The sequence below is a fragment of the Lithobates pipiens genome, unplaced genomic scaffold (assembly GCF_037356315.1).
Source record: "Lithobates pipiens isolate NorthernLeopardFrog02 unplaced genomic scaffold, aLitPip1_a1.2 Scaffold_8, whole genome shotgun sequence".
In the NCBI taxonomy this organism is placed as follows: Eukaryota; Metazoa; Chordata; class Amphibia; order Anura; family Ranidae; genus Lithobates; species Lithobates pipiens.
Window position 1 is genome coordinate 54530589 of NW_027507903.1, and position 25410 is coordinate 54555998.

The window sequence follows — 25410 nt, forward strand, 5'->3', positions numbered from 1 at the left end:
CCGAGCATACGTGGAATTTTGTGCGTCGGAATTTTGTACACACAATCAGAATTTACGACAACAGATATTGTTTTCTGAAAATTTGAGATCCAGATCTCAAATTTTGTGTGATGGAAATCCCAATGGAAAATGTCAGATGGAGCCCACACATGGTCAGAATTTAGGACAACAAGCTCCGATCAAACATTTTCCGTTGGAAAATCCAACCGTGTGTATGCAGCATTAGTCATATACCTTTCCATCTATGTGTATTGTAAAAGGAAATATAACAGATCTTCGCATTAGAGTTTCAGTTCATAAATAGATCTTTACACATTGACAGCCCATTAACACAACTGAATAAACGTGATACACAATATCTAAAATATGTTTTTATTTTACAAGCATTTCTTTTGAAATCATGTTGAACAGGCATAATTTTTTTTATAATAAAAAAGGTATAAACTATGTGGGTAAAAATAAATATGCATAGAAATTCTTGAACAACAAGTGCCACTGTGTCACAATGGAGTAGTGCAGGTTTTCTTATACAGGGTGTAATTTTTTTAAATCTCTAAACTCATCCAGACTTTATTTTATAATAGGCCATGCTGTGTGTCATATATGTAATGCTTTAACAGCCTTTGCTAAATTGTTGTAAAACTGAGACATGCTGTATGGAAAAAAAGACTCCACCACAGATTTGGGAAGGTAGCCACTAAGATCCGTCTGGAAGAAAGTTAAAACTTGAGTTTTCTCTGGTTCTCTGAAATAAATATATATATATATAAAAAAATGAATACATGGAAACAATAATGAGCGTTGCAATCATTAAATTTTAGCTGCAGTTTGACGAAGACTGAGTAACTGGTTACTGTAGAATACAAGATAATGTATCTCTTGTTTTACTTAAAGTATAACTAAAACTAAAAGTTTTTCTTTTCATTGTAAAGTAGGGAATGGTTGAAACGGTGTCACTTTATTCATCATGCCATACCATCAGAGAGATGTGTGATTGGCCCCAAATTTATTCTGCAGCAGGGCAATGACCCCAAACGTACAACCAATTTTATTAAGAAGTTTCTTTCGGGTAAAGAAAAAAAGAGTAGTGGAAGTCATGGTTTGGCCCCCACAGAGCCCTGACCACCATTATTGAGTCTATCTAGGATTACATGAAGAGACAGACACAGCCTTCATCCACAGAAGATCTGTAGTTTGTTCTCCAAGATGATTGGAACAGCCTACCTGCCGAGTTACTTCAAAAACTGTCTACAAGTGTACTTAGAAGAATTGATGCTGGTTTGAAGGCAAACCAAATCACACAAAATATACTAAATAAAATTAAACAGGGGTATTGACAGTTAAAAGCCTGAGTATACAATTATCTTACAGACAGGGAGGCTTAACTGGAATCTTCAAGGCCCTGGTGCAAGAAACCATGAAGGGCATCCCTGACCTTGGAGACCTTTCCTCTGATCCCGGGGCCCTTACAGAGTTCCCCCTTTACAGTACCTCAGAGTCAGCAGGGTTCCCCTTTACAGTGCAAGGGGGAACTCTGCAGACCCTGATGTAAAGGGGAACTCTGTAGACCCTGATGTAAAGGGGAACTCTGCAGACCCTGATGTAAAGGGGAACTCTGTAGACCCTGATGTAAAGGGGAACACTATAAACCAAAATGTAAAGAGGAATGCTGCAGACTCTAGTCTCCAGAGCCCCTCTCACATCAGAGTTCACAGAGTTCCTCTTTACCTCAGAGCCCGCAAAGTTTTCCCTTGCTCTGTAAAGGTGAACTCTGCCGACTCTGATTTAAAGAGGAATAGAGGGAACTCCGATTGGGGGGAGCTCTGTTTACCAGAGACCTCTTTATATCAGATTTCCCCTTTACACGAGAGTCTGCAGAGTGAAGACACTAAGGTAAAGGGGTTCACTGATGTAAGAGGGGAGTGAAGACACTGATATAAGAGGGGACCCTTATATCAGAGTCCCCCCTACCTTAGGGTCTCCACTATCCCTTACATAAGTGACCCCCACAGGCTGACTGACTTCCCCACAGACTGTTTGTGGTCTAATACTGTCACATATTGACCTCCTGTAAGTCTTTTGGTCCTGCTCTCCCCCACATGCCCCATTCTTGCAGTCGTTTTCAAATTCACCTGACCAGTGGTCCAAGCCCAGCCCAGCCCAATGTCTGAAAGAAAAGGGGGGGGGGGGTTGAGAGGAGGCCTGGGACCCCTTCCACAGATGTCTATGTGCTGTGAATCTTTGATCAAAGTGCAGAAGGACTATTTGGTTTCTGAGTTGCAGGCTAAAAGTTCTTTTTATTCAAGACAATGTAGTGTACAATGACTCATGCTAGCAGACATGTCATCCTTACCCAGGTACAGGAACACAGAAGCAGCCACAAGAATGGTTAAAGCCTCTAACAAAGTGCTGCTGGGGAGGACAGCTTTGGTGTTCAACATTTGTTGCTAAAATGAAAAGAAAAGAAAAATTAATTAATATGAGCGTTTCCCAAACTTAAGTTGCACCGCCATCAAGACTAGGGATAGGCGAGTTTCAGAAAATCTTCTTCTCCAGCAATATCAATTAGATTAGTGTTTCTCAACCTTTTTTTCAGCCAAGTCCCCCTTTAAAGTTATGATGTACCCCATTTTAAAATGCAAATGACTAAACTAAAAGTTTTACATAATGCACATAATTGAAACTTAACATGGTGATTTATGGTGAACAAAGGTGATTTATTTTTACACTGCTACTTACTACTGTTTATCTTCTCCCTCCATTTCTTGCCCTCTTGTAGCTAACAAGACCTCAGTACTGACACAGAGGGGTAGAAGTGGGGCAAGCAAGGATGCTGTGCAGACATTTGATATCACCTGATACCCACATTGTGCCCAAGGTTGTAATGCTGCACAAATAAAACCTGTGGTTTTGTGTAACAAAAAAGGCAAGCTTGATCCACATTGTTGACAATTTGTGTAACAGATGGAGCCCCGGAGGCCACAGCACCCTGTGTGAAAAAGGCTGAACTAGATAAAGAGGTAGATAAGAATGACATGGCTAAGTAACTAAGCTTCCTGCACTATTGTATTGTCATGAGTGGTGTGCGCCACATTAACTAAGCAAATAGACATGTTTCAGGTCTCTACACCAGTTTATATTTTAGAGTGAAATAGAAACTAGTGCAGGTCTTCCCCTAATTAACAGAGGGGCTGTGCCAATTTTCCATGGAGAAAACTGCCACAGATTCCCAGCATATGTGACCTGTCATATGGGATGTGAGCGGTCAGCAGACAGACAGCTCACATCCATCTCTCTGCTCATGCAGTGATTACACTACACCAGCAGAGCCTGTAGGGTTATCAACTCTCTTCCCTGCATTCCACTCTGACCGGGGAGGGGGGGATGGTAGAGAGATTGGAGCTCCAGCTCTCATATTCTCTGCACTGTGTCAATCAGACACGGCAGAGCAGAAAACTGATTTCTCCGAAATAGCAAAGAGGCTTGTGCCCCCTTTGTTAATTAGGGACAGAATCTGTTTAATTTTTCATGCTGTTTAGAAGAGGAGTGCAAGCTTGTGCTTGAACCACTCTTTGTTAAGTCCCCCAGAACGTTAGAAAAAGAGGTCCCCAGCCCTGACCTCCAGAGTTGTCTCCCCCATCCTCCGTTTGTGTTACTGACTGCACATCACAGCTGCATCTTCCATTCTTAATCTTCTTGATTATAAACCATATTTGTTTGCCTGCCCTTGGCCTGTGTACTGTAAATGTGTTTGACATCGTATCAGCTTCAGATGTCTCTGCATTATTTAGGAGGTGCTAAGGTTACCACTACCTTTGTGTAAGTCTGTTCACAGGTGCATGAATAATTCATACACACATACTAATCTCCCATTGTGACATGCAACATCTGCTCAAGAGATTTCACACTCCAAAATGTCTTTTAGAGCTGTTCAGTCTTCACTTTCAGTCTGTAGCTTAAATTGGCACATTCCCTCCAGTGGCTGATAACTAGATAGTTGTAATATCTCAATTCACAATTCTTTGTTGGCCACCCAACAGTATGATGTTTATCTAAATTGTGGACCTAAAGTGTTCTCTGCTATGGGCTCCATCCAGTCCTCTTTGTCAAAAAGTCCTACCATCTACCATCCAGACAGAGCACATGTAATCGCAAGGGTATGCTGTCCGTTCCTTGGAAACACTATTGTATATGATACTGAGCGACATATTAGCATAGATGTCACACCACTTCCTCAAACTCAATCTTTCTAAAAATGGAGCTTATAATATTTCCTCCTCCCCAATCCCCTCCCCGTGACTTTACTATTGAAATCAAAGGGATAACCATTGGTCCCTCCACACATGCCAAGGTGCTGGGTGTAATCTTAGACTCTGATATCTCCTATAGCCTCCACATCCAATGACTGGCTACCTCTTGCCGCCTTAAACTCCACAACATTTCCAGAATTTGCCTCTTCCTGACTAACAACACCACAAAAGGACTTATTCACACCTTGGTTATTTCCTGCCTTGACTACTGCAACTCCCTCCTCACTGGCCTACCTTTACACAGGCTATCCCCCCTTCAGTCTATTATGAATGCTGCTGCTAGACTAATACCCCTTACTAACCGATCCGTGACTGCTGCCCCTCTCTGCCAATCCCTTTACTGGCTTTCCCTACCCCACTGTATAAAATTCAAAATACTAACCACAACATACAAGGCCATCCACAACATCGCCCCCATCTACATCACCAATCTCATCTGCAGATATCGCTCAAATTGTCCCCTCTGCTCCTCCCAAGGCCTCCTGCTCTCTAGCTCCCTTGTCACCTCCTCCCATGCTCACCTCCAGGACATCTCCAGAGCCTCTCCCATCCTCTGAACTCTCTGCCCCAGTATGTCCAGTCTGCCCCTACCTGTTCCCTGAAAACTCACTTATTCTGGGAAGCCTACCCCACCTCCACCTAAGAACTGTACTTGAGTCACCTCCATCAGATCATCCCCTGCAGCTATTAACTTTTGTACCACCTCCCCTTCCCTTTAGATTGTAGATACCAGGGCCCTTCTATGCCTTCTGTATTGAACTGTATTGTAATTGTACTGTCCCCCCCTCTACATTGTAAAGCAATGCATAAACTGTTGGTGCTATATAAATCCTATATAGCAATCCTGTATAATAATACTTTGTTAATACATTGTTATAACTGGACAGTGAAGTCTCAGTTATTTCCTATCAATTATTTATCCATAGGTGCTCACCATTGGATGCTATAGAACCATCTTCATAACTCTTGATCAGTACTACATCTATAAAGTCTCTAGGTGCGATAATGCCCATAGCTGCAGATGGTGTTACTGTTCGGCAGATAGAGATATCCTGTAAAAGAAACAATAACTATAAGATTGAAAGAGAAAAAAATCGACACCGTTTTTTAATGACGGACTAGAACAATGGACCAGAAGAATCTAAATAAAAAATAAATTTGCACTTCATTAGTGCATTATAAATGATTAAGAGCATCAAATTACAGAATTATATGTGATAAACTGGGCTAATTGGGCAGAAGTATAATACAACATGCTCACAAAGTAGTAACATTAGTCAAGGTAAGAAAATCAAATGATGGATTGCCGGTGCCCAAGTCTCTTACTAAACAATATACAGTATATACACACACACACTCACACATACTGTATATGGGGAAATTTGCCCTTTATTTCTTCAGCTCAAGATGCCCAAAAGCAGACTGATTATTATGTAACATAGCTTAATTTCAGACCTAATGGGGTTGATTTACTAAAACTGAAGAGTGCAAAATCTGGGGCATTTGTGCATGGTAGCCAATCAGCTTCTAATTTCAGCTTGTTCAATTAGTCTTTGACAAAAAAAAAAAAAAATATCTGATAATAGATGATTGGCTACCATGAACAGCTGCACCAGATTTTGCACTCTCCCGTTTTAGTAAATCAACCCCAATATGTCAATATTTATTTTGTATAGAGCAAGAAAAAAAAAACTTCTCTAGAACCGGGGGTTCCATGGAACTCTAGGGTTCCTCCAGAGGTTGCTAAGGGTTCCTTGATCAATGAGCATTTACTGCCTCTCAGTTAAGTTCCCATGGACACCATTGATCCTTTGAGCTATCTGTAAGGGGGTAATTATTCCCAGTGGCCACAAGTGTAAGGATCATTCTTCCCATTGACCATCACACTAATGTGACATGAGTTGTAGATAATTATTAGCGGGGGTTACCTGAGATTGGAAAGTTATTTCAAGGTTGAAATAAATTAGACTGAAATAAGTTAGCATAGTAAGAATCACATATACCGCTCGGGCACAAGACCCCTGAGCTCTGACTGATCCCGGGAGCCAGTTCCTGTAGTCCTAGGCTACTCACGTACCAATGAGTAAGCTCCTGAAAATTGTTAGTTGGATTTACAAGTTTTTTGAGGCTTTTATTTGGTGAGCGTTTCCTTTTGGAGCTTTGTATAGATAGTAGAAATGTGCATATATTAAAGAGGAACTTGACACCCCCTGACCTATTTTTCTATCCTATCTTACCACGTTCACGAGTTGTCATTAAAAAACATATTCAACTGCCCAACTAATCCAGCATTGTCTGCTGTAATCTGTGGCTCCACCACTGCACTCCATGCCACTGCCATCTTCTCTTCCTTTGTTATCAGGGGGTCAGCTACCTCTTCCTGTTGACCCCTGTTAAGGTGCCATGGCACATGTGAGCTTTGTGTTGGATATTTCCCAGTGAATTTATAGTGTGCAATGTGTCCAAAGCCTCCTGGTATGCATGACGTGGGTATGGCAGGAGGCCAAATGCACCATCTGACACAGTTTGAACATCTTTGTATCTACAGAAGAGCATCCCTGAAGAAGAGCAAATAATTCTCTTTTCTCTTTTCAAAACACATTGGATGCCTCTGTAACTCATGTACATAATTTTGTTCCGGTATTTCTGCTGTGTCCAATATATACCGTTCAAGCTACAACTGTATTTTGAACCTATTTTTATGGATTGTGATAAAGACTTGTATATTGTATATTTAAAAAAAAAAAAAAAAAAAAAAAAAAGATTGAGAGCTCATTTGTGTGTAGTGTCATTACAAAGTCCCTCACTTCCCTGGAGGGTATTCTGTTTTCAATTACGAAAGGTGGTATTTGCTGGTTTTATGAACTTTTCCAATTCAATCCACTATTCCCTAGACCTCCGTTCATTTTGAAGTAGGAAAAAAACTTAGGCCAAACATTCCAAGATAAGGAATGGGAGAACACAATTAGATAAAGTTATAGGGCTACTCATTGTTTCTTCCACTGGGAAAATGCCACAAAGGTCTTGTATAGATGGTATATGACCCTGTATATATCAAAAATATTTCCTCAAACATTTTCGAGCTTCTGGTATAATTGCGTTGCGCTACATGGGTAATATTCTACACATTTTATGGCATCATTGGAAATGAGTGTTTTCATTAATATCTACTATTACTGAGATTTTCACTACTCCATCTCCGCAGTTAGCCCTACTTGGTCATTTTTATGGATCGATTCCCAAAATAAAAGCCCTGTGAATCAACCTAAACTGGGTCTCCTGCCAGGTTTTATTGATTAGGTGTTTGCAGACTTTTAAATAACCTTCTAGGATCTTATCTCTAAGATCATCCTCTGAGAGGTTCTTGTTTCATCAACCCTGTTGGAGAAGTTCCCAGCCTCGTGGGCTATTGCCCCTTTTGGGCAGTTTTGCTAGAGCCTTCCTCAAGGTCCCAGCTATAGCAGAGCTGGGGGCCTCTACCTAATTACCTTTGGAGCTAACTAAGCAGAATCATTTATGGATGTGGTCTGGAGAACTCATTGAAAAGTACTTGGTGAAAGCTAATAGGTGTGTAGCTGCACTGGGACATTGTGAGTACTGACCTGAGTTCATGATCCTAGTGACTGTGTGACGTTATACTTTTGAGGTGCCAGGGGTAGCCCTCTCTGAGACAGCTACTACTACAGGGTCTCAGTTCTGGCCTTCCCTTTTGTTTGGGGCTTAAAGACTTTTCATAGAATTTTTACCTAGTGAAGTTTGGCCTCCTGTTACAAGTCAGCATTTTTGCATGCCACCCCAACCCCTCTCCTGTTACAAGTTCTACAAGCAATAAACCTTAAAAAAAATCCCCTAGACTGTGTAATGGAGCCAAGGTGAATGGACCATTGCCTGTGTATTTGGTAGCCTCTGCACTGTTTGGGGAAGAACCAGTTAAGATCAGAGGCTCCTGACCTGAGCAGCACTACATGGTTAATGAATGATATAGTGTTTTTTTTCTATATAAAGTATCTCACAAAAGTGAGTACACCCCTCACATTTTTGTAAATATTTTATTATATCTTTTCATGTGACAACACTGAATAAATTCCACTTTGCTACAATGTAAAGTAGTGAGTGTACAGCTTGTATAATAGTGTAAATTTGCTGTCCCCTCAAAATAACTCAACACACAGCCATTAATGTCTAAACTGCTGGCAACAAAAGTGAGCACACCCCTAAGTGAAAATGTACAAATTGTGCCCAAAGTGTCAATTTTTTGTGTGGCCACCATTATTTTCCAGCACTGCCTTAACCCTCTTGGGCATGGAGTTCACCAGAGCTTTACAGGTTGCCACTGGAGTCCTCTTCCACTCCTCCATGATGACATCACGGAGCTGGTGGATGTTAGAGACCTTGTGCTTCTCCACCTTCTATTTAAGGATTCCCCGCAGATGCTCCATAGGGTTTAGGTCTGGAGATATGCTTGGCCAGTCCATCACCTTTACCCTCAGTTTGTTTAGTAAGGCATTGGTCATCTTGGAGGTGTGTTTGAGGTCGTTATCATGTTGGAATACTGCCCTGCTGTCCACTCTCCGAAGGGAGGGGATCACGCTCTGCTTCAGTATGCCACAGTACATGTTGTCATTCATGGTTCCCTCAATGAATTGTAGCTCTCCAGTGCCGGCAGCAGTCATGCAGCCCCAGACCATGACACTCCTACCACCATGCTTGACTGTTGGTAAGACAAACTTGTCTTTATACTTCTCGCCTGGTTGCCGCCACATACGCTTGACATCCATGTCCTTAGTCTGCTTGTCTTCAGCAAACTGTTTGTGGGCATTTTTGTGCATCATCTTCAGAAGAGGCTTCTTTCTGTGACGAAAGCCAAGCAGACTAATTTGATGCAGTGTGCAATGTATGGTCCGAGGCACTGACAGGCTGCCCACCACCCCTTCAACCTCTGCAGCAATGCTGGCAGCAATCATACATCTATTTCCCAAAGACAACCTCTGGATATGACGCTGAACACGTTCACTCAACTTCTTTGGTCGACCATGGTGAGGCCTGTTCTGAGTGGAACCTGTTCTGTTAAACTGCTGTATGGTTTTGGCCACCGTGCTGCAGCTCAGTTTCAGGGTTTTGGCAATCTTCTCATAGCCTAGGTCATCTTTATGTAGAGCAACAATTCTTTTGTTCAGATCCTCAGACAGTCATTTGCCATGAGGTGCCATGTTGCACTTCCAGTGACCAATAAGAGTGAGAGTGGTAAGACCAAATTTAACAAACCTGCTCCCTATTCACACCTGAGAACTTGCAACACTAATGAGTCACATGACACCAGGGAGGGAAAATGACTAATTGGGCCTAATTTGGACATTTTCCCTTAGGGGTGTACTCACTTTTGTTATCAGCGGGTTAGACATTAATGGCTGTGTGTTGAGTTATTTTGAGGGGACAGCAATTTTACACTGTTATACAAGCTGTACACTCACTACTTTACATTGGAGCAAAGTGTAATTTCTTCAGTGTTGTCACATGAAAAGATATAATAAAATATTTACAAAAATGTGAGGGGTGTACTCACTTTTGTGAGATACTGTATTGTATGTCGTCCTGGCGAACTAAAACTATATGATCTTGTATGGTGTGTTGTTTTGTAATTTGTAATATGTAGATTGTATACTTCATGTTCTATTTTCCTGTTCTCCTTCTGTTATAATTATCCAAATCTGATTTTTTTTGAAATTCCTATTGGCTTGCTGATTATATGCACCAAACGCAGGAATGATACCAATGCAGTTAATATTTTACACTGTAAAATGGTTTAACATTTTATTGTAATCTAATATTCCTGTGAACCGAATATTGAATTATGTATGCCGCTCAGGTTCTGAGGGGTTTTAGTCCTGTGCCCACCACCAGGGAAGGAGCCCTTCCTGGCTGTAAACATCAAATGTAAAGTAGAGGAAATATCCCATAAGTAAAGTATGTGGTAGTCTCAGCCTGGGCTCCCTCCAGGTCATGCCTCCAACGCTTTTCACTCCGACCTTCGGAGCTTCAGGAAATCGCTCCCCTCTGCTTGGAATCTCCATCCCCATGATTAAGCTCTGAGATTTGGAGTGAAATGCATCGAAGGGGTGGCCTGGCAGGAGCCCGGGCAGAGACTGCCACATAGTTTACTATAGCGATTTTGCTTCAATGTGCAGCTTAAGGGATACATCCTCTGCTTTAAATCGAATAGGCCTGCAACATAGTAGATTAGTTAGCAAAATTATATTTTTTAATAAAAAAAACCCTGAAACATAAAGCTGATCATTGTAAGCACCCCTGGTCATTAGTAAATGGTTTGTCTCAACCCTCTAAATGCCCCTCTTTCTGGACAGCTCGAGCTGTTAAAGAAAGTTGTAAAATAAAAGGCTAATACCGGCCATACATGATTCCAATTTAGAAAGAATTTTCTTTCGAAAATCGTATCTAAGAATTTTTGTATGAATTTCGTACCATTAGTGGGCTGCAGCAACAGCCGATTTTTGTGCGGAAATTAAATTTGAGGAATCGGATATGTTGGAAATTTTTTGAAAAACAAACGATTTTCTAATCAATGATGGGAGAATCGTGCGAGAAATGTAATAAGAAAAGAAAATTTACAGAGAGAAAAGAAGATTCCCGGCCACAAAAATTCTTTTCTGTAGCAACATGTGGTGAAATTGAAGGCTTGGTCGGCCGAATTTCGAAAATCAATGGTGGCACCATCATTGGATCACAAAAAAATAAAACTTTCTGATTTTGAAAAGAAAATTTGTTTGCAATTCGACCGTGTATGGCCTGCATTAGTGGCCAAATCACCAGGTGAAAATGAAAGAAAAAGGAAAAATACCTAAAAAAAGAAAATGACCCCAACGCCACATCATTTCCAGCATATATGCATTGTTTTTCATGGCTCACAACCCAAAAGATAACTTAGCTGTTCGCAGCTGGGAATCTGATTTATCCTTGACATTATCGGACTCAGAATGGTTGAACATCTTTACACATATCCATAAAGGCTCCTTTAATGTCTCTGTTCAAGAAAACAATTTCAAAATTTTCTCCATGTGGTATCTCACGCCGGTTAAACTTCACAAACGGTACCCCTCCACCTCTCCCTCGTGCTGGAGATGCTCTGACGGGGCAGGATCATTCCTACATATTTGGTGGGCATGTTCTCGCATCCAACCATTCTGGGCTGAGGTTCATCGCTTAATATGCCAAATTACTATGCTCTCCATTGACTTCTCCCCTGCTATGATGCTCCTGCACCACTCTACCATCCCAATGAAAACCTACCATCGCTCACTGGCACAACATTTGTTGAATGCCGCGAAAATGTGTATTCCCCCCCTATGGAAATCATCCACACCCCCTTCAATTTCAGATTGGATTAAGAGAGTCTCCAATGTAGCGGACATGGAAAACTTAATTTCGCAAACCAAAGACACCCCGTCCAAATATTGGGCCACTTGGGCTTGTTGGCTCCATTTCCGTTCATCGGATGAATGCTCTCAACTGGTAACCGGAGTCCCTCCCACCCCTAGACCCTGATGCCTTTCTTGATCACTCAATTAAATTTTCAACTAATGTTTTTTCTTTTTTTCTTCTGTCTTATCTACCCCCCTTCCACACCCTACATATTCACCTTTGTTCTTAAATCATTCACTTCCATATCGATAGGAATTCTTACTGTCCACCGAGTACTTCCTTACTGTATGATACTTCCCTTTCATATATCTTCCCCATAAGTCCCACGGCTAAGATGACCCTTGGAAGCAGTTTCCCGGGTGGTTAAGGAGTTTGATTGCTAGAAGGCATATCCATTTTTTGAATCTCCTTGACCTTGTTTTCCCTGTTTAAGTCTTGCAACTGGAGCAATACTCCGAGTCAACATGTTTAATTTAACCTGTGCTGTTGTATACTCATCTTGATTCAGAAACTAAACCTTCCTGTTGTTTAAACTGTATACAAGTCATTTGTAACTACTACAAAAGTTGTATCACTATTGTACTTTGTTTTGATGATGTTATGTACCGGATTCCTTTCTTGTGTATTTTGAATCCTTCAATAAAAGCATCTTTCTTTGGAAAAAAAAAGAAAAAAAAAAGAAAAGGAATGCAGCTACTACATCTATTAATTGGTAAGCTGCAGTATAATAATTTCTTCTTTTTGAGTTTAATAAAGCTTTAATTATAAGATGTGGTGTATTATGATCCCCTCCCCCATTCTTACTAAAGATGATACACCTACCTCCGTTACTGTTTCTAAAAGTTGAAAATCATCCACATTGCTGTCCCATTTCACTCTCAATCCACCCGGCTCTGGTTTTAAACATTGCCAAACATCTGCTGGCTTCCCAGGCACAATGCCTTCACCTTTATATCTGAACACAGAAACACATTGCTGTTTGATAAACATTTCCAGTATAATTACATTATTTTATATTTAACATTAAAATTATGTTCAATAAGCAGTGTGCAAAAATAGGTAGAGCTGTCAAATGAATCGGATCATAGATATCATATTATAGTTATCACATTATAGGTATCATATTATAGTTATCACATTATAGGTATCATATTATAGTTATCACATTATAGGTATCATATTATAGTTATCACATTATAGGTATCACATTATAGATATCATATTAGAGATATATTATATATATCATATTATAGATATCATATTATAGGTATCATATTATAGATATCACATTATAGATGTCATATTAGAGATATCATATTATATTATAGGTATCATATTATAGATATCATATTAGAGATATATTATATATATCATATTATAGATATTATATTATAGATATCATATTATAGGCATCATATTATAGATATCATATTATAGATATCATATTATAGGTATCATATTATATATATCATATTATAGGTATCACATTATAGATATCATATTAGAGATATATTATATATATCATATTATAGATATTATATTATAGATATCATATTATAGGCATCATATTATAGATATCATATTATAGGTATCATATTATAGGTATCATATTATAGGTATCATATTATAGGTATTATATTATAGACATCATATTATAGGTATCATATTATAGATATCGTATTATAGGTATCATATTATAGATATCTTATTATACGTATCATATTATAGATATCTTATTATACGTATCATATTATAGATATCTTATTATAGGTATCATATTATAGATATAATATTATAGATATTATATTATAGGTATCATATTATAGATATCATATTATAGGTATCATATTATAGATATCATATTATAGATATCATATTATAGATATTATATTATAGGTATCATATTATTTATGGGAGAGGGGGGGATATATACCCTAATGTGGAACAATAACACCTTGATAAAATATAATGTTCTTTAACAAACATATCGAATGAATTAAAAAAAAATCAAATTTCTTCATACATTTAGGCCAATATGTATTCTGTTTTTTATACTAGTAATGGTGGAATCAGCAACTAATAGCGGGACTGCGATATTGCGGCAGACAATATAAAGCCCCATACACACTATCAGATTTGCTGCTGATTTGTTCCTTCAGATTTACCAAAAACCATATAATATGAGGTCATTAATAGGAGTTTCAATTTGTATGCAATCAGTCAGGCCCTTGCACTACATGATTTTGGTAAATATGAAGACAAAAATCAGCAGAAAATCTCATAGTGTGTATGGGGCTTGACACTGACACTTTTGACACTTTGTGGGAACCAGGGATACTAATACAGTGATGAGTGCTAAAAAAAATGCACTGTCACTGTACTAATGACACTGGCTGGGGAAAGGGTTAAACATTTGGGGCGATCAAAGGGTTAAATGTGTGCCTAAACAGTGTTTTTGTGTACTATGTCTGGTGTTTTTACTAAAAGATGTGATGAATTTTATTTCCCTGCACTTCAAGGAAAGAAAATCCATCAGATCCCTGCTGGCAGATCAGAGCTCTGCCTTGTTTACATAGGCAGAGCTCTGTTCTGTGTTTCTCATTGCCAATCAGCGGATGTTGGCGGACATCCTTTGGGGGGCCCCCGCTGGTCTGCTTGTGCTGTGCCTAATCATAGCACAGCCGTGGCACGCGCCCCCTCCCCGGAAGTGCTGGAGTATGTGATCCAGCACAGGAGAGCCGCCTTGCCTGGGCATATCTAAGGCTGCATTCACATCTGAGCGTAGCGTTTTCAAGCAGAAAATCATGCAAATTTACCGCGATTTCGCAGCGTTTTTTTAAGGCGTTTTGCTGCGATTTTATGCAGGGCAAAAGGTTACCAATGTAAAAAGAAGAGAAACGCCCAAATCTGCTCGATTCGAGCGACAAAAAAGGGTCCAATACTTGTTTGAGCTTCAGGCGTTCGGCTTCAGGCAACATGGAGTGGAGATGTGAACCATCTCCATTGAGAATAATAGATTTTTTCCCCTCTAGCGTTCTGTAGCTTCAGGCTTCAAGCTACAAAACGCTCAGGTGTGACTGGGGCCTCGGTGATGCGGTTGGCAAGTCGTTAAGAGGTACACCACTGACTCCATTTACATGCCAGACACCATCTTTGCAGGGATCACACTTGACAAGGCAGCGCCTCTTCACAAATATTTGCAAATGTCGTGCAACTAAAACGATTTCAAAGCAAATTGTTAAACATCATAATCTGCTTATATTTGTAGACTAGCTGCCAAGTGCGTTGGAAAAAACCTTTGTTTTGTTTGCTATGCAAAGTCAATCCAATTACACCTTACTTCGAAAGCTAGTTATAAATTGGGGCAGTTGCCACTTTTTGGCTCGCTGGAGGGTGGCGGGACACAATGGGCACCTTTATCCGCCATTGTACTGTGCTGGGCATCTTGAATGGTGCTTTTTTTTTGTGCTGCATCCAAAACCCATTGAACGTGGGTTACATGGTTTTCAATGGCATAGTTCACACTAGTACTTGCAGTTCTAGTGTGTTCTGGTTCTGCACAGAGCTGTACTGGAACGTGACAAAATGCATCAAAGACACACTGAAAAGCATAAAAAACGCACCGGGACCCAATGCAGTGAAAAAACGAAAACAGAAAAAAAGAAGAAAAAAAATCATCTGGAACATATCTGGAAATGCATCAAAATGTGTTAAAAGCAGAAATGCATCTGGAATGGATCTGGAGTGCGGTTTTTTGTGGTGTGAACCGGCCCTGCAGACATACCCGCCCTTAAAGAGGAAGTAAACCCTGATGAGTTAACTTCCTCTTTGATTCCCTGCAAAGGTAAAGCATAATGGACTACTATGCATCGCATAGTAGTCCATTATGTGTCACTTACCTGACACAGGAGCCAGCAAAGTCACCGCTGTTCCCTGTAGTCCGGCGCATCCATCTTCTCGGTGGGGTCTCGCAGCTCCGTCGCTGTCATTCGGCGAAGCCGCGATGACGTCACTCCCGCGCATGCGCACGGAAGCCGACACGCGCGGCATCTTCGTTGTTGACAATGCCGCGCTCAGTGCGCCTGCGGTGGCTGTCTTCGGGCAAATATCTCCTAAACCGTATAGGTTTAGGAGATATTTCTTGGACCTACAGGTAAGCCTTAATCTAGGCTTACCTGTAGGTCAAAGTGTGTTGTAAGGGTTTACAACCACTTTAATGTATTCATTGCTCTATATCCTCCAACAGAAGACATGGGAAGGAAAGGCGAGAAAAGGGAAGGGAAGGGAAGGAAAGAGGAAAAAAGGGAAGGAAAGGGGGAAAAGGGAAAGGGAGAAAGGGAAGGGGAGAAAAGGGAAGGGGAAGAGAGAAAATGGAAAGGGAGGAAAGGGAAGGGGAGAAGTAGGGAAGGTTAAATAAGAGTAGAAAAGGGTAAGGGAGAAAAGAGAAGAAATGAGAGGGGAATGGAAGAAAATGAAATTGAAGGGGGGCAGAGGGAAGGGGAGAAAAGGGAATGGAAGGGGAGAAAAGGGAAAGGAGGGGAGGGGAGAGAAGAGAAGAAATAGGAAGGGAAGGGAAGGAAAGGGGAGAAAAGGGAAAGAAAGGGGAGAAAATGGAAGGGAAGAAAAGAGAAGAAAAGAAAGGTGAAAGGAAGGGAAGGGGAAAAATGAAATTGAAGGGGGGCGGAGGGAAGGGGAGAAAAGTGGATTGAAGGGGATAAAAGAAAAGGGGAGAAAAGGGAAAGCAGGGGGAGGGGAGGAAAGAGAAGAAATAGGAAGGGAAGGGAAGGAAAGGGGAGAAAATGGAAGGGAAGGGAAGGAAAATGAGAAAAGGGAAGGGAAGGAAAGGGGGAAAAGGGAAAGGGAGAAAGGGAAGGGGAGAAAAAGGAAAGGGAAAAAAGGGAAGGGGAGAAATAGGGAAAGTTAGATACGAGTAGAAATGGGTAAGGGAGAAAAGAGAAGAAAAGAAAGGGGAAAGGAAGGGAAGGGGAGAAAATTAAATTGAAGGGGGGAAAGGGAACTGGAGAAAAGGGAATGGAAGGGGATAAAAGAAAAGGGGAGAAAGGGGAAGGGGAGACAAGAGAAGGAAAGAGGAGAAAAGGAAAATAAAGGGGAGAAAATGGAAGGGAAGATGAGAAAAGGGAAGGGGAGGAAAGGGCAAAAAAGGGAAAGGGAGAAAGGGAAAGGGAGAAAAAGGAAAGGGAGAAAAGGTAAGGGGAGAAATAGGGAAGGTTCGATAAGAGTAGAAAAGGGTAAGGGAGAAAAGAGAAGAAAAGAAAGGGGAAGGGAAGGGAAGAGAAGGGAAGGGGAGAAAATGAAATTGAAGGGGGGGGGGGGGGAGGGAAAGGTGACTAAGGGGAATGGAAGGGGATAAAAGAAAAGGGGAGACAAGGGAAGGAAAGGGGAGAAAAGGGAAGAGGAGAGGAGCAGTTAATAATGACAAGTAATTAAAATGAAGTTATCAGAATCAAATCTCTTTTTTAGCACTTGCAGCATTGTTAAAAGTGATGCATATCAGGGTCTCAAATGTTTGGAATATTTCTTCAAAATGATTCTTATCTTGAAATGTCTAAGCCCTCTCAGGGATCCTCCACTTTTAAAAACACCCCACAGAAGTTCTCTCTGAATGTAAAATGACTGTCTGTGCCCCTATTTATAAGTTTTTGTCTCCTTCTCGTCTAAGTGGCCTTATTAGAGAGAAACAAAATCTCCCCAATGGCAGCTGGATCAACAATAAAAGCCTGACAGGTTCTAACCCTTCCCTGCTCTGTACGAAGCATGTTGGGTTGGAGTTGAGCATTAAAGAGAACCCCACACCACTGCTGGAAGCGCGCTAAGCTGGACATAATGTATGACGATGGCAACTCACTGACGCCGAAACTGCTGGGAAAGTATTTTAAAGCAGATTACCGATTAACTCCACAATCTTCATAAAAATACATTAATAATTAAATACTGTAAACGTTTTTGGCTTCATTACTTACAAGCTACCAGTGAACTCGGATGAAGGTCTCCAGTACACAGCTACTTTATCCTGTACAGCACATAGATGAAGGAAATAAACTGTCAGCACATTTATCTCAGTTGGAACGATTATTTCAGTTTGCGGAATTGATTTCAGTGTCACAAAGTGATTATAATATTTTCATCTTGTTAACCATTAACATTAAATCCTGAAGACGTGGAAGACTAGGTACATACCTCCCAACATTTTGAGATGGGAATGAGGGACACCTACTAGCAAACGTAGGTAGGCATAGGACACGCCCCCTGCCACACCCCCTTAAAGGAGAATTAACCAAAAAAAAGGTTCATGAAATCCACAAGTGCTTTTTTTTACCAATACTATTCCTTTATATTGGCTTTTAAAATTTACAAATGAAGCAATTTAGAATTTGGATGAAAGGTTTAGCACTGGGAAACACTTTTTGAAAGATAAAAAGTGCATTTTATATACAATATATGGATCAGACCAAAATGAGGGACAATGGAGGGGGAAAGAGGGACACAGGGACAGTCCCTCCAAATCAGGGACAGTTGGGAGCCATGTAGGTGAGTGATGTGTAAGTCACAGGACCTCTCCTTTCACACTGGGGCGCATGGCAGGTGCTACAGCACTAAAAATTTTTTTTTTTTTATATCTTACAATATAAACAAAAAAAGATGAAAAATTCTGAAAAAAAAACACGTAACCCTGATGAAGTCACGTGACTGGTGACGATACGCGTAGGAATACAACAGAGATAGGAGGACACATGAAGTGACGTCCGGAGCATGAGCGCGGCGCTCGTTTTGTATTACTTATTGTTTTGTTGCTAAATGTGAGTACCCAGGATGTTTTCCTTTTTATTAATAAATGTGAATATTATTACATACTTCACTATTGGAGTTCCCTCTTCCTTTTATGGTAACCACGCTATACTGCCTGAGTACCTAGTGGGGATTTATCTGCAGTGTTTGCAGCAGTATCCAGCCCATATCCCTGGAGTTACTGATGCTGATTACCTTACAGCAGTAAGGTAAGAGGTGGCCACTGCACCTATTGTGAGACCCGCTAAGGAATTGCAAGATCACCTTTTGAATCACTTACCTTTTCACGGATTTTCCTAGTCTCGGCACTGTGTGGACTCACAGACTGCATGATTTGATGTACATGGTTTGCTGCTGTTGTGGACTTTAGACACATCAAACTTTAATTGGACATTCTTTCATTTTATTTAATGTGTCACATATGCACTTTATGGTACATGGTTATCAGTCACAGTAAGCTAGGAATGTGTCTGAATAATGTGTTTTATTAATTAGTTATGTTAATGCACTTTATTGGATGTTCTTGATAATGTTAAGGCACGTATGCACTTTAGAGGATTCATTTATAGGAAGCGTCTTGTAATCAGTATTGTAGCACATTTTGCACTATATATTTTTTAAAGGGCATAATTTAGGACATAGGCACGCTATCTTTATTAATTATTCACTTATTTATTATTTTTACTGAGCATTGATATGTTTACCTAGTAGCAATATTGTCTGCATATTTGGAGCACAACACCATATATTGATTTCTTTCTATGCTAGGAGGTTGCTGCACGATATTCTATTACAAACATAGGAAAAGCAAAACTATGAACTGAATTATGAGAGCACCAATGAAAATGACTGATGTAATGCACTGATTTTCATTGGTTCCCTCATAATCCCCTCCAAAGTTTTGCTTTTCCTATTCCGTCTTGGGATGTGGCACCAATAATATTGGGCATATCCGATCAATTTGATCTGTTCTCTTACAAACATGTTTGTTTTTTCCATTTCCCGCACTTCTTTTTTAATCTGTGTCTTTGATATCTGCCTGGAGCTTTAAAGATGTAGTACAGATATTATCTTAATTGCATACATACATTTGTCCATGTTGGCACAAAGAATGCATATCTCATACCTGAAGGTACCATGTGCTGAGTGGCTGCCTCTCTGTTCACTTGGGTCGCTCACTTGGCACTGCTGCCATTCACAGAACACCTTGCATTTTTGTAAGTGAATCAGGGGTGTAACTACAGGGGTCACAGGAATTGCAATTGCAACCCAGCTCCATGGTCCAACGGGACCATGCAGCCCCCTTTACACCAGGATAGTAGGGGCAGCATCAGTGGCAGCTGGTGGTATATTTTTTGGGGAGCGGCAAACAATCCACATGCCGCCACCCCCCCTTGGTTGGTTGGGTCACAGGTACCCACCACCCCCATTCCCCCTCTCTCCCAGTCTGTCGGTCATCAGCCCCGCACTTACCCCATCTAGATCATGGGCAGCACTTCACCTGGGCGGCGTCTCCTCCCCCTGGTGCTTCACAGCAGCTTCCCCTGCGTCTCTTCCCTCCTCGGCAGCCAATAGGATCGATTCTCCTCTCTGCCAATCGGGTGACGGGTCTCAGTGACCCGCTTCCTGATTAGCCAATATTAATTCACTATTATCACACAGCTGGGTGGGCTTGGAGCGCAGTGCTCTGTGCCCCTAGTTCACCCTTTTTTTGAAGCCTATTAGAGCCTCTGGATCTAATCATGTTTTTCTAAAAACAAAACAAAACACTGGAATCCATGTGTCCAGCGCCCCGCGTGTAGATTAGGGAGCCGGATGCATGGTTTAGGGGGGTGGCGCCTGCATTGCCACCACTGGGCGGCATATTGAGAAACCAATCCCCTCCATTTTCCGCCCATAGCAGCTCAAAGCCTGCTTCTCTTTTTCTCCACCTAGCAGGTTTTCAGCGCTGCAGGAGGAAAATGGAGGGGATTGGTTTCCCTGCATGTCCCCCCCCCCCCCTTATCCAGGTCCTGCTGCCCCCCCCCACCTCTCCCCACAGTGCTGCCAGTTTCCCCCCTCCCCTCTCCTGCCAGCTGCTGCAGGGGATGTGTCAGGATGGAGAGTGGGTAAGGGGACGGTAAATATGTAATTTACTGGCCCCATCTTTTTCTGAATAGACAGAGTCAGTGATTGGTACTGATCACTGACTGTCCATTCTAAACTGAAGCATAGTAGACATTGTTTATGTCTTTTGTGAATGAACGGAAGCTTTCGTTTGTGAATGATCGGAAGCTCTGAAGACAGCTATTCCCGCCCATTCACTCTGTATTGCTGAGATTAGTGTCCCTTATTTCCTTTCTCTGTCCATCAGAGGTCTGTTAAGACCCCTAAGATTCCACCAAAGTCCCCAAACAGGGCTCCTATAAAAATGCTAAAATGTAATAGAATGGTAATAAAAAAAAATAATAATAATTAAAAATGGTAAAAAAAAGCATAAAAAAATAAATAAATACTGACACCAGTAGTGGAACTACCAGGGTTGCAAAGGTTGCACTTGCAACTAGGCCCTGGCATTCCGCCACCGGGCTTAGAGGGAAGGGCCCCTGGCGTGGGTCATGGTGGCCCTTCATAGTTTCTTGCACCAGGCGATGAAGGTTCTAGTTATGCTTCCAAAGTGTATACAAGATGTTCTCTGATTGGACAATGTGGAGATCACGGCTCGGGCTGTGGATCATCCTCCAGCATCATCACATAAAATGTACAATTAGCTCTGCACTGAATGTAAAGGAAGCAAGAGTGTGACTGCGAGTGCCTTAGAGAGGTGGATTTCTGGACTGGTCACAGTGTTGGGGGAGCCTACAAGAGCACAGAATAAGGTAAGTATTAGTCCTTATTCCTGCATTCCTAGGCAAAAACAGGCATTTTATCCTTGCAGTGTGGGAGAAGGGAAGGATCACTATTTATTAGTGCCCGGAGTTAAGCTTTAACCTTTTACCTGCCACTAATGTATGTCATATGTTGGTAGCAGCGAGGGAATTTACGCACACTCCTGGTGGCTACAGAGCTTGTCACAGCTGTCAGCTTTTAGGTGACCACCGGTGGTTCTGGGAACCCCATGGCAGTTGTCACTGGGTAGAGGGGAGGGAGACCAGCAAATGTCTGTTTGCTGATCTCCTCTACCAAGTAAGAACCCAGAGACAATGGTTTCTGTTGTCACTTGGCCAGAAAAGAAGCTAAAGGTTTTCACACTAGGAACTGCATGTGAATCGCACAGGAACCGCACAGTGTCAACTTGCAATTCACATGCAGTCCCTAGTTTGAATGGGCCCTACATTTTTTTAGCTTCTTTGAATAGGCTGAAATTGCGCCGTACTGCAGCAAAAATAGCCCATGAACTATTTTGCAAGCGCACTAAAACTGGATCGCACGGTCATTTTGTACCATGCAATCTGATGCAGGCAAACGTTTTTTGTTTACTTTGCACTGACACACGCTGCCGATCACAAGAGCAGCGCAATTGGAATGCGGTGCAGGAAACCGGCACAGAGCGTTTATTTCCTGCACAGCATTCTACTGTGAATGGGTCCTAAATAAAAAACAAAAAGTGTAAAAAAAATTAACCCTCCTCCCCCCCCCACCCCAAAAAAAAAAAGATTAATCCCCCCATACAATGCACACGTCATGCTGAGCATCTTTTTCCTTGCTGCAATTTCGTCTTTTATATTTTCCCAAAAAAGTGAGTGATATATTGCATTTGTGTGTCCCAAGATGAACTTGAACTAGTGTATTTTTTTTTTTTTTTTTAAATATGCCCTTGATATATCGTTGTGCCAAACTAGTGTGACATAAAAATTGTAACTACTACTGTTTTATTCTCCAGGGTCTCTGCTATATCATGCTTTGGAGGTTTTCATTCAGCTTCAGGTTTAAGGCCCAGTTCACACTGGTGTGCAAACAAACTTGCCCCCCCCCCCCCTCACTCGCACCAACCGCCACCCCCCCCCTCTTTCCCGCAGGAGATGGACAGGAATCAGAAGTGTTGCGAGCTCCTAGAAGCTGCCCCCGGCCCTCTCGCGGACGGGTCGGACGCCATTCATGTCCTTACCTTAGGAGGTGGTGCTGGTAATCTGGGGGTGGGGCTTCTGGAAGCTGCCCCTCCACCTGCTGCACCTTGCTGTGACACTGGGCTGTTAGTTCTAGGAAGTGGGTCCTAAGACCTGATTAGCCGGGAGTCCTAAGACCCGCTTCCTGATTGGCCAGGAGGAGAATCAGGAAGACAATAGCGATTATTAATTCCCTATTGTCGCACAAGTGGGTGGGCTGGGGGGGGGAGGCAGTGCTCTGCCCCCCCCCCCACCCTTTTTTTAAGCCAATTAAAACCTCAGGCTGTAATCATGTGCCTCAAAAAAAAAAACATTTTAAATCCATGCGTCAGGCGCTTGGATTGGGGGGGGGGGGGGGTAGGGCACCCATAATGGAGAGGCCGCCACTGTGTTCTAATATCAAATGTTAGCAGCTACAGTATTTGTAGCTGCTGACTTTTCATTTCTGGATGGGATCCGCTTTAAATGCATTTTTAACTGTTAAGCATAAAATGGTTGTTGCGCTGAAAGGGTTAAAGATTTCCTACATAGAAGTATGAATGGAGGAAGTGATAGATGATACAATGTAATGAGAAGTGTCATCTGTGATGAATGATCGGATACATTGTTACAGATGACAGTCGCAGTGATCATCATCTAATGACAGGAGGTGGGGGAGGAGAGGTGTACATCACCCCCCCCCCCCCCCCCCCCCAATTCTATAGAATAATGACATTAGAATCGTCTGTGTCCTCCATCACTGCTCTGTATACACAGATCCCCACCCTCTATCAGGAAGGACCCCCCTCCATTGTCTCATCCACACACACACTTACAGATTTCTTGCATTGCTTCCAGCCGCTCGGATCCCTCCTGTAGGACAGTAGCTTATCGGCCGCCGATCGGGCGATCTCGGTATAGTCCATGATTGCAGTAGCAATGATGATAAGGAGTGAGAATTGCAGCAGAAGGTGACAAGTATTCCTGTGTAGGTGGGAGGAGCTACGTGCTTGTCCCTCCCCTCACCCCATCATCCCCCCTCCCCTCTGCTGGAACTACACGTCACTCCCTATGACAGAGGGACAGCCTGCCCGGGGATTGCTCTGTCGTCACACCCGTCACCGGAATTCAATGAATGAATCAAAGATTTGTATTATTTATACCGACAATTACTGGAGAGCCCCACACACCATACAACAGCATGGCAATAAAAGGAACAGTGCTACCCAAATATCCCCCCAAACATTCCATAAATAAATACAAACCTAAAATACATTATAGAGTGTAAAACATAGCAAGTCCCTTACCGATCCAAATCTCTCTATACATATATATATATATATATATATATATATATATATATATATATATATATACACACACACACACTATAGTGCACTCATAAGGGTCCATACACCAATCAATAAATGCCATGGGTAAAAGGAGGCTGGTGATATATATTTATTTTGGGGGGCGGGGAACAGTGCAACCGCAGTCACCCCCCGCGGGGTCACCCACACATGCATGGATTAGGGAGGCGGTGACTCTGCTCCCCCCCCCCTCCATGGACGGATCACCAAATGTTCACGTCCGATGTGATAAAGTGCCCTCGCTTCTTTACCCCCCAATTTGTCTGACCACTAGTTCAAATATGGTCAATCAGGGCAGAGTCCTGTCGGGTCTCGTTCGCAGGCGTACTATGAAGGGTGTATGCCAATATAACAGCCGTGTGGGTGCAGGGCTACAAACAAAGTGGGTTGATTTACTAAGGCTGGAGAGTGCAAAATCTGGTGTGGCTGTGCCTGACAGCCAATCAGCTTTTAACTTCAGCTTGTTCATTTAAAGCAGAGTTCCACCCAAAAATAGAACTTCCGCTTTAAAGGGGTTGTAAAGGTAAGAGTTTTTTCACCTTGCATTCTATGAAAAAAACATCCGATAATACCAGCCCCCCCCAGTTTTACTTACCCGACCCCTTGAAAGTCCCGTGCTCGCCCCAGACATCCTCTTTATCGCTCAGCCTGGCCGTTCTTTGGTTACAGTGGATGGATTGAAAGCAGTGCAGCCATTGGCTCACGCTGCTGTCAATTACATCCAATGACGCGGCGCACCAGAGGGGCGGGATGAGTGATACAGTGAGCCGCTATGGCCGCAGGCTGTATCATGGGAGCGCGCCCAAAAGCACTCCACACCATGCAAGGGAGCTCACATGAAGGTGTTGAGTCATTCCGGGGGGGGGGGGGGGGGAGCAGAGACAGACACAGAGGGACCCCAGAAGAGCAGGTTCATGTAGGTTAATTGTGTAGGTAAGCCTTAACACCAGTCTGGCCAGGCCATGTTTGAAGTTCTGCCTGGTCATGTGAACGGTGAGGTGCACATGCCAGGCCAGAACCAAGTCTGGTTTGATGTTTGGGTATCGGCCCTCTCGGAGCCAATCAGCGGGAGTGCCGGGGGCCCGCTGAGGAATCTGGGAAGGGGTACTTAAACAGGTGTGCGTCACATGTTCGGGGTTTCCGGAGTTGTTTGTGAGGCCCATGGGGTCTGTTCTGGTTCCAGGACCGGGGTAGCCCCGTTAGGGGTCCCGGTCATGGGGTGTTCGACACCCTGCAACATGTTCCTGTCAGTGGCCCCTGAAATACCCGAACGGTCTGGGGTTGGGATATGTCTGTTCCTGAGTCTCGGACCTAGCTGGTCCGAGGCGCAGTAACTGAGGGAGGATTCAAAGTGTCTTGGTGTGCTCTCGGCTTGGAGGGACACCGCAGCTCATGGAAGTGACCGGGGAGGACTCTTCGAAG

The 25410-nt window shown here is 42.3% G+C and overlaps 1 protein-coding gene across 1 annotated transcript; it reads right to left on the minus strand.

Moving 5' to 3' along the window:
- Window positions 1-358: 358 nt before the first annotated feature.
- Window positions 359-23633, minus strand: STARD5 (StAR related lipid transfer domain containing 5). Its single transcript, XM_077473105.1, has 6 exons — window positions 23455-23633; window positions 17729-17778; window positions 12570-12702; window positions 5245-5362; window positions 2354-2447; window positions 359-745 (listed from the first exon to the last, which is right to left on the minus strand). Exons 1-6 carry the CDS (start codon window positions 23542-23544, stop codon window positions 598-600), a joined length of 633 nt encoding a protein of 210 aa, XP_077329231.1. The 5' UTR covers window positions 23545-23633; the 3' UTR covers window positions 359-597.
- Between the last annotated feature and the right edge of the window lie 1777 nt (window positions 23634-25410).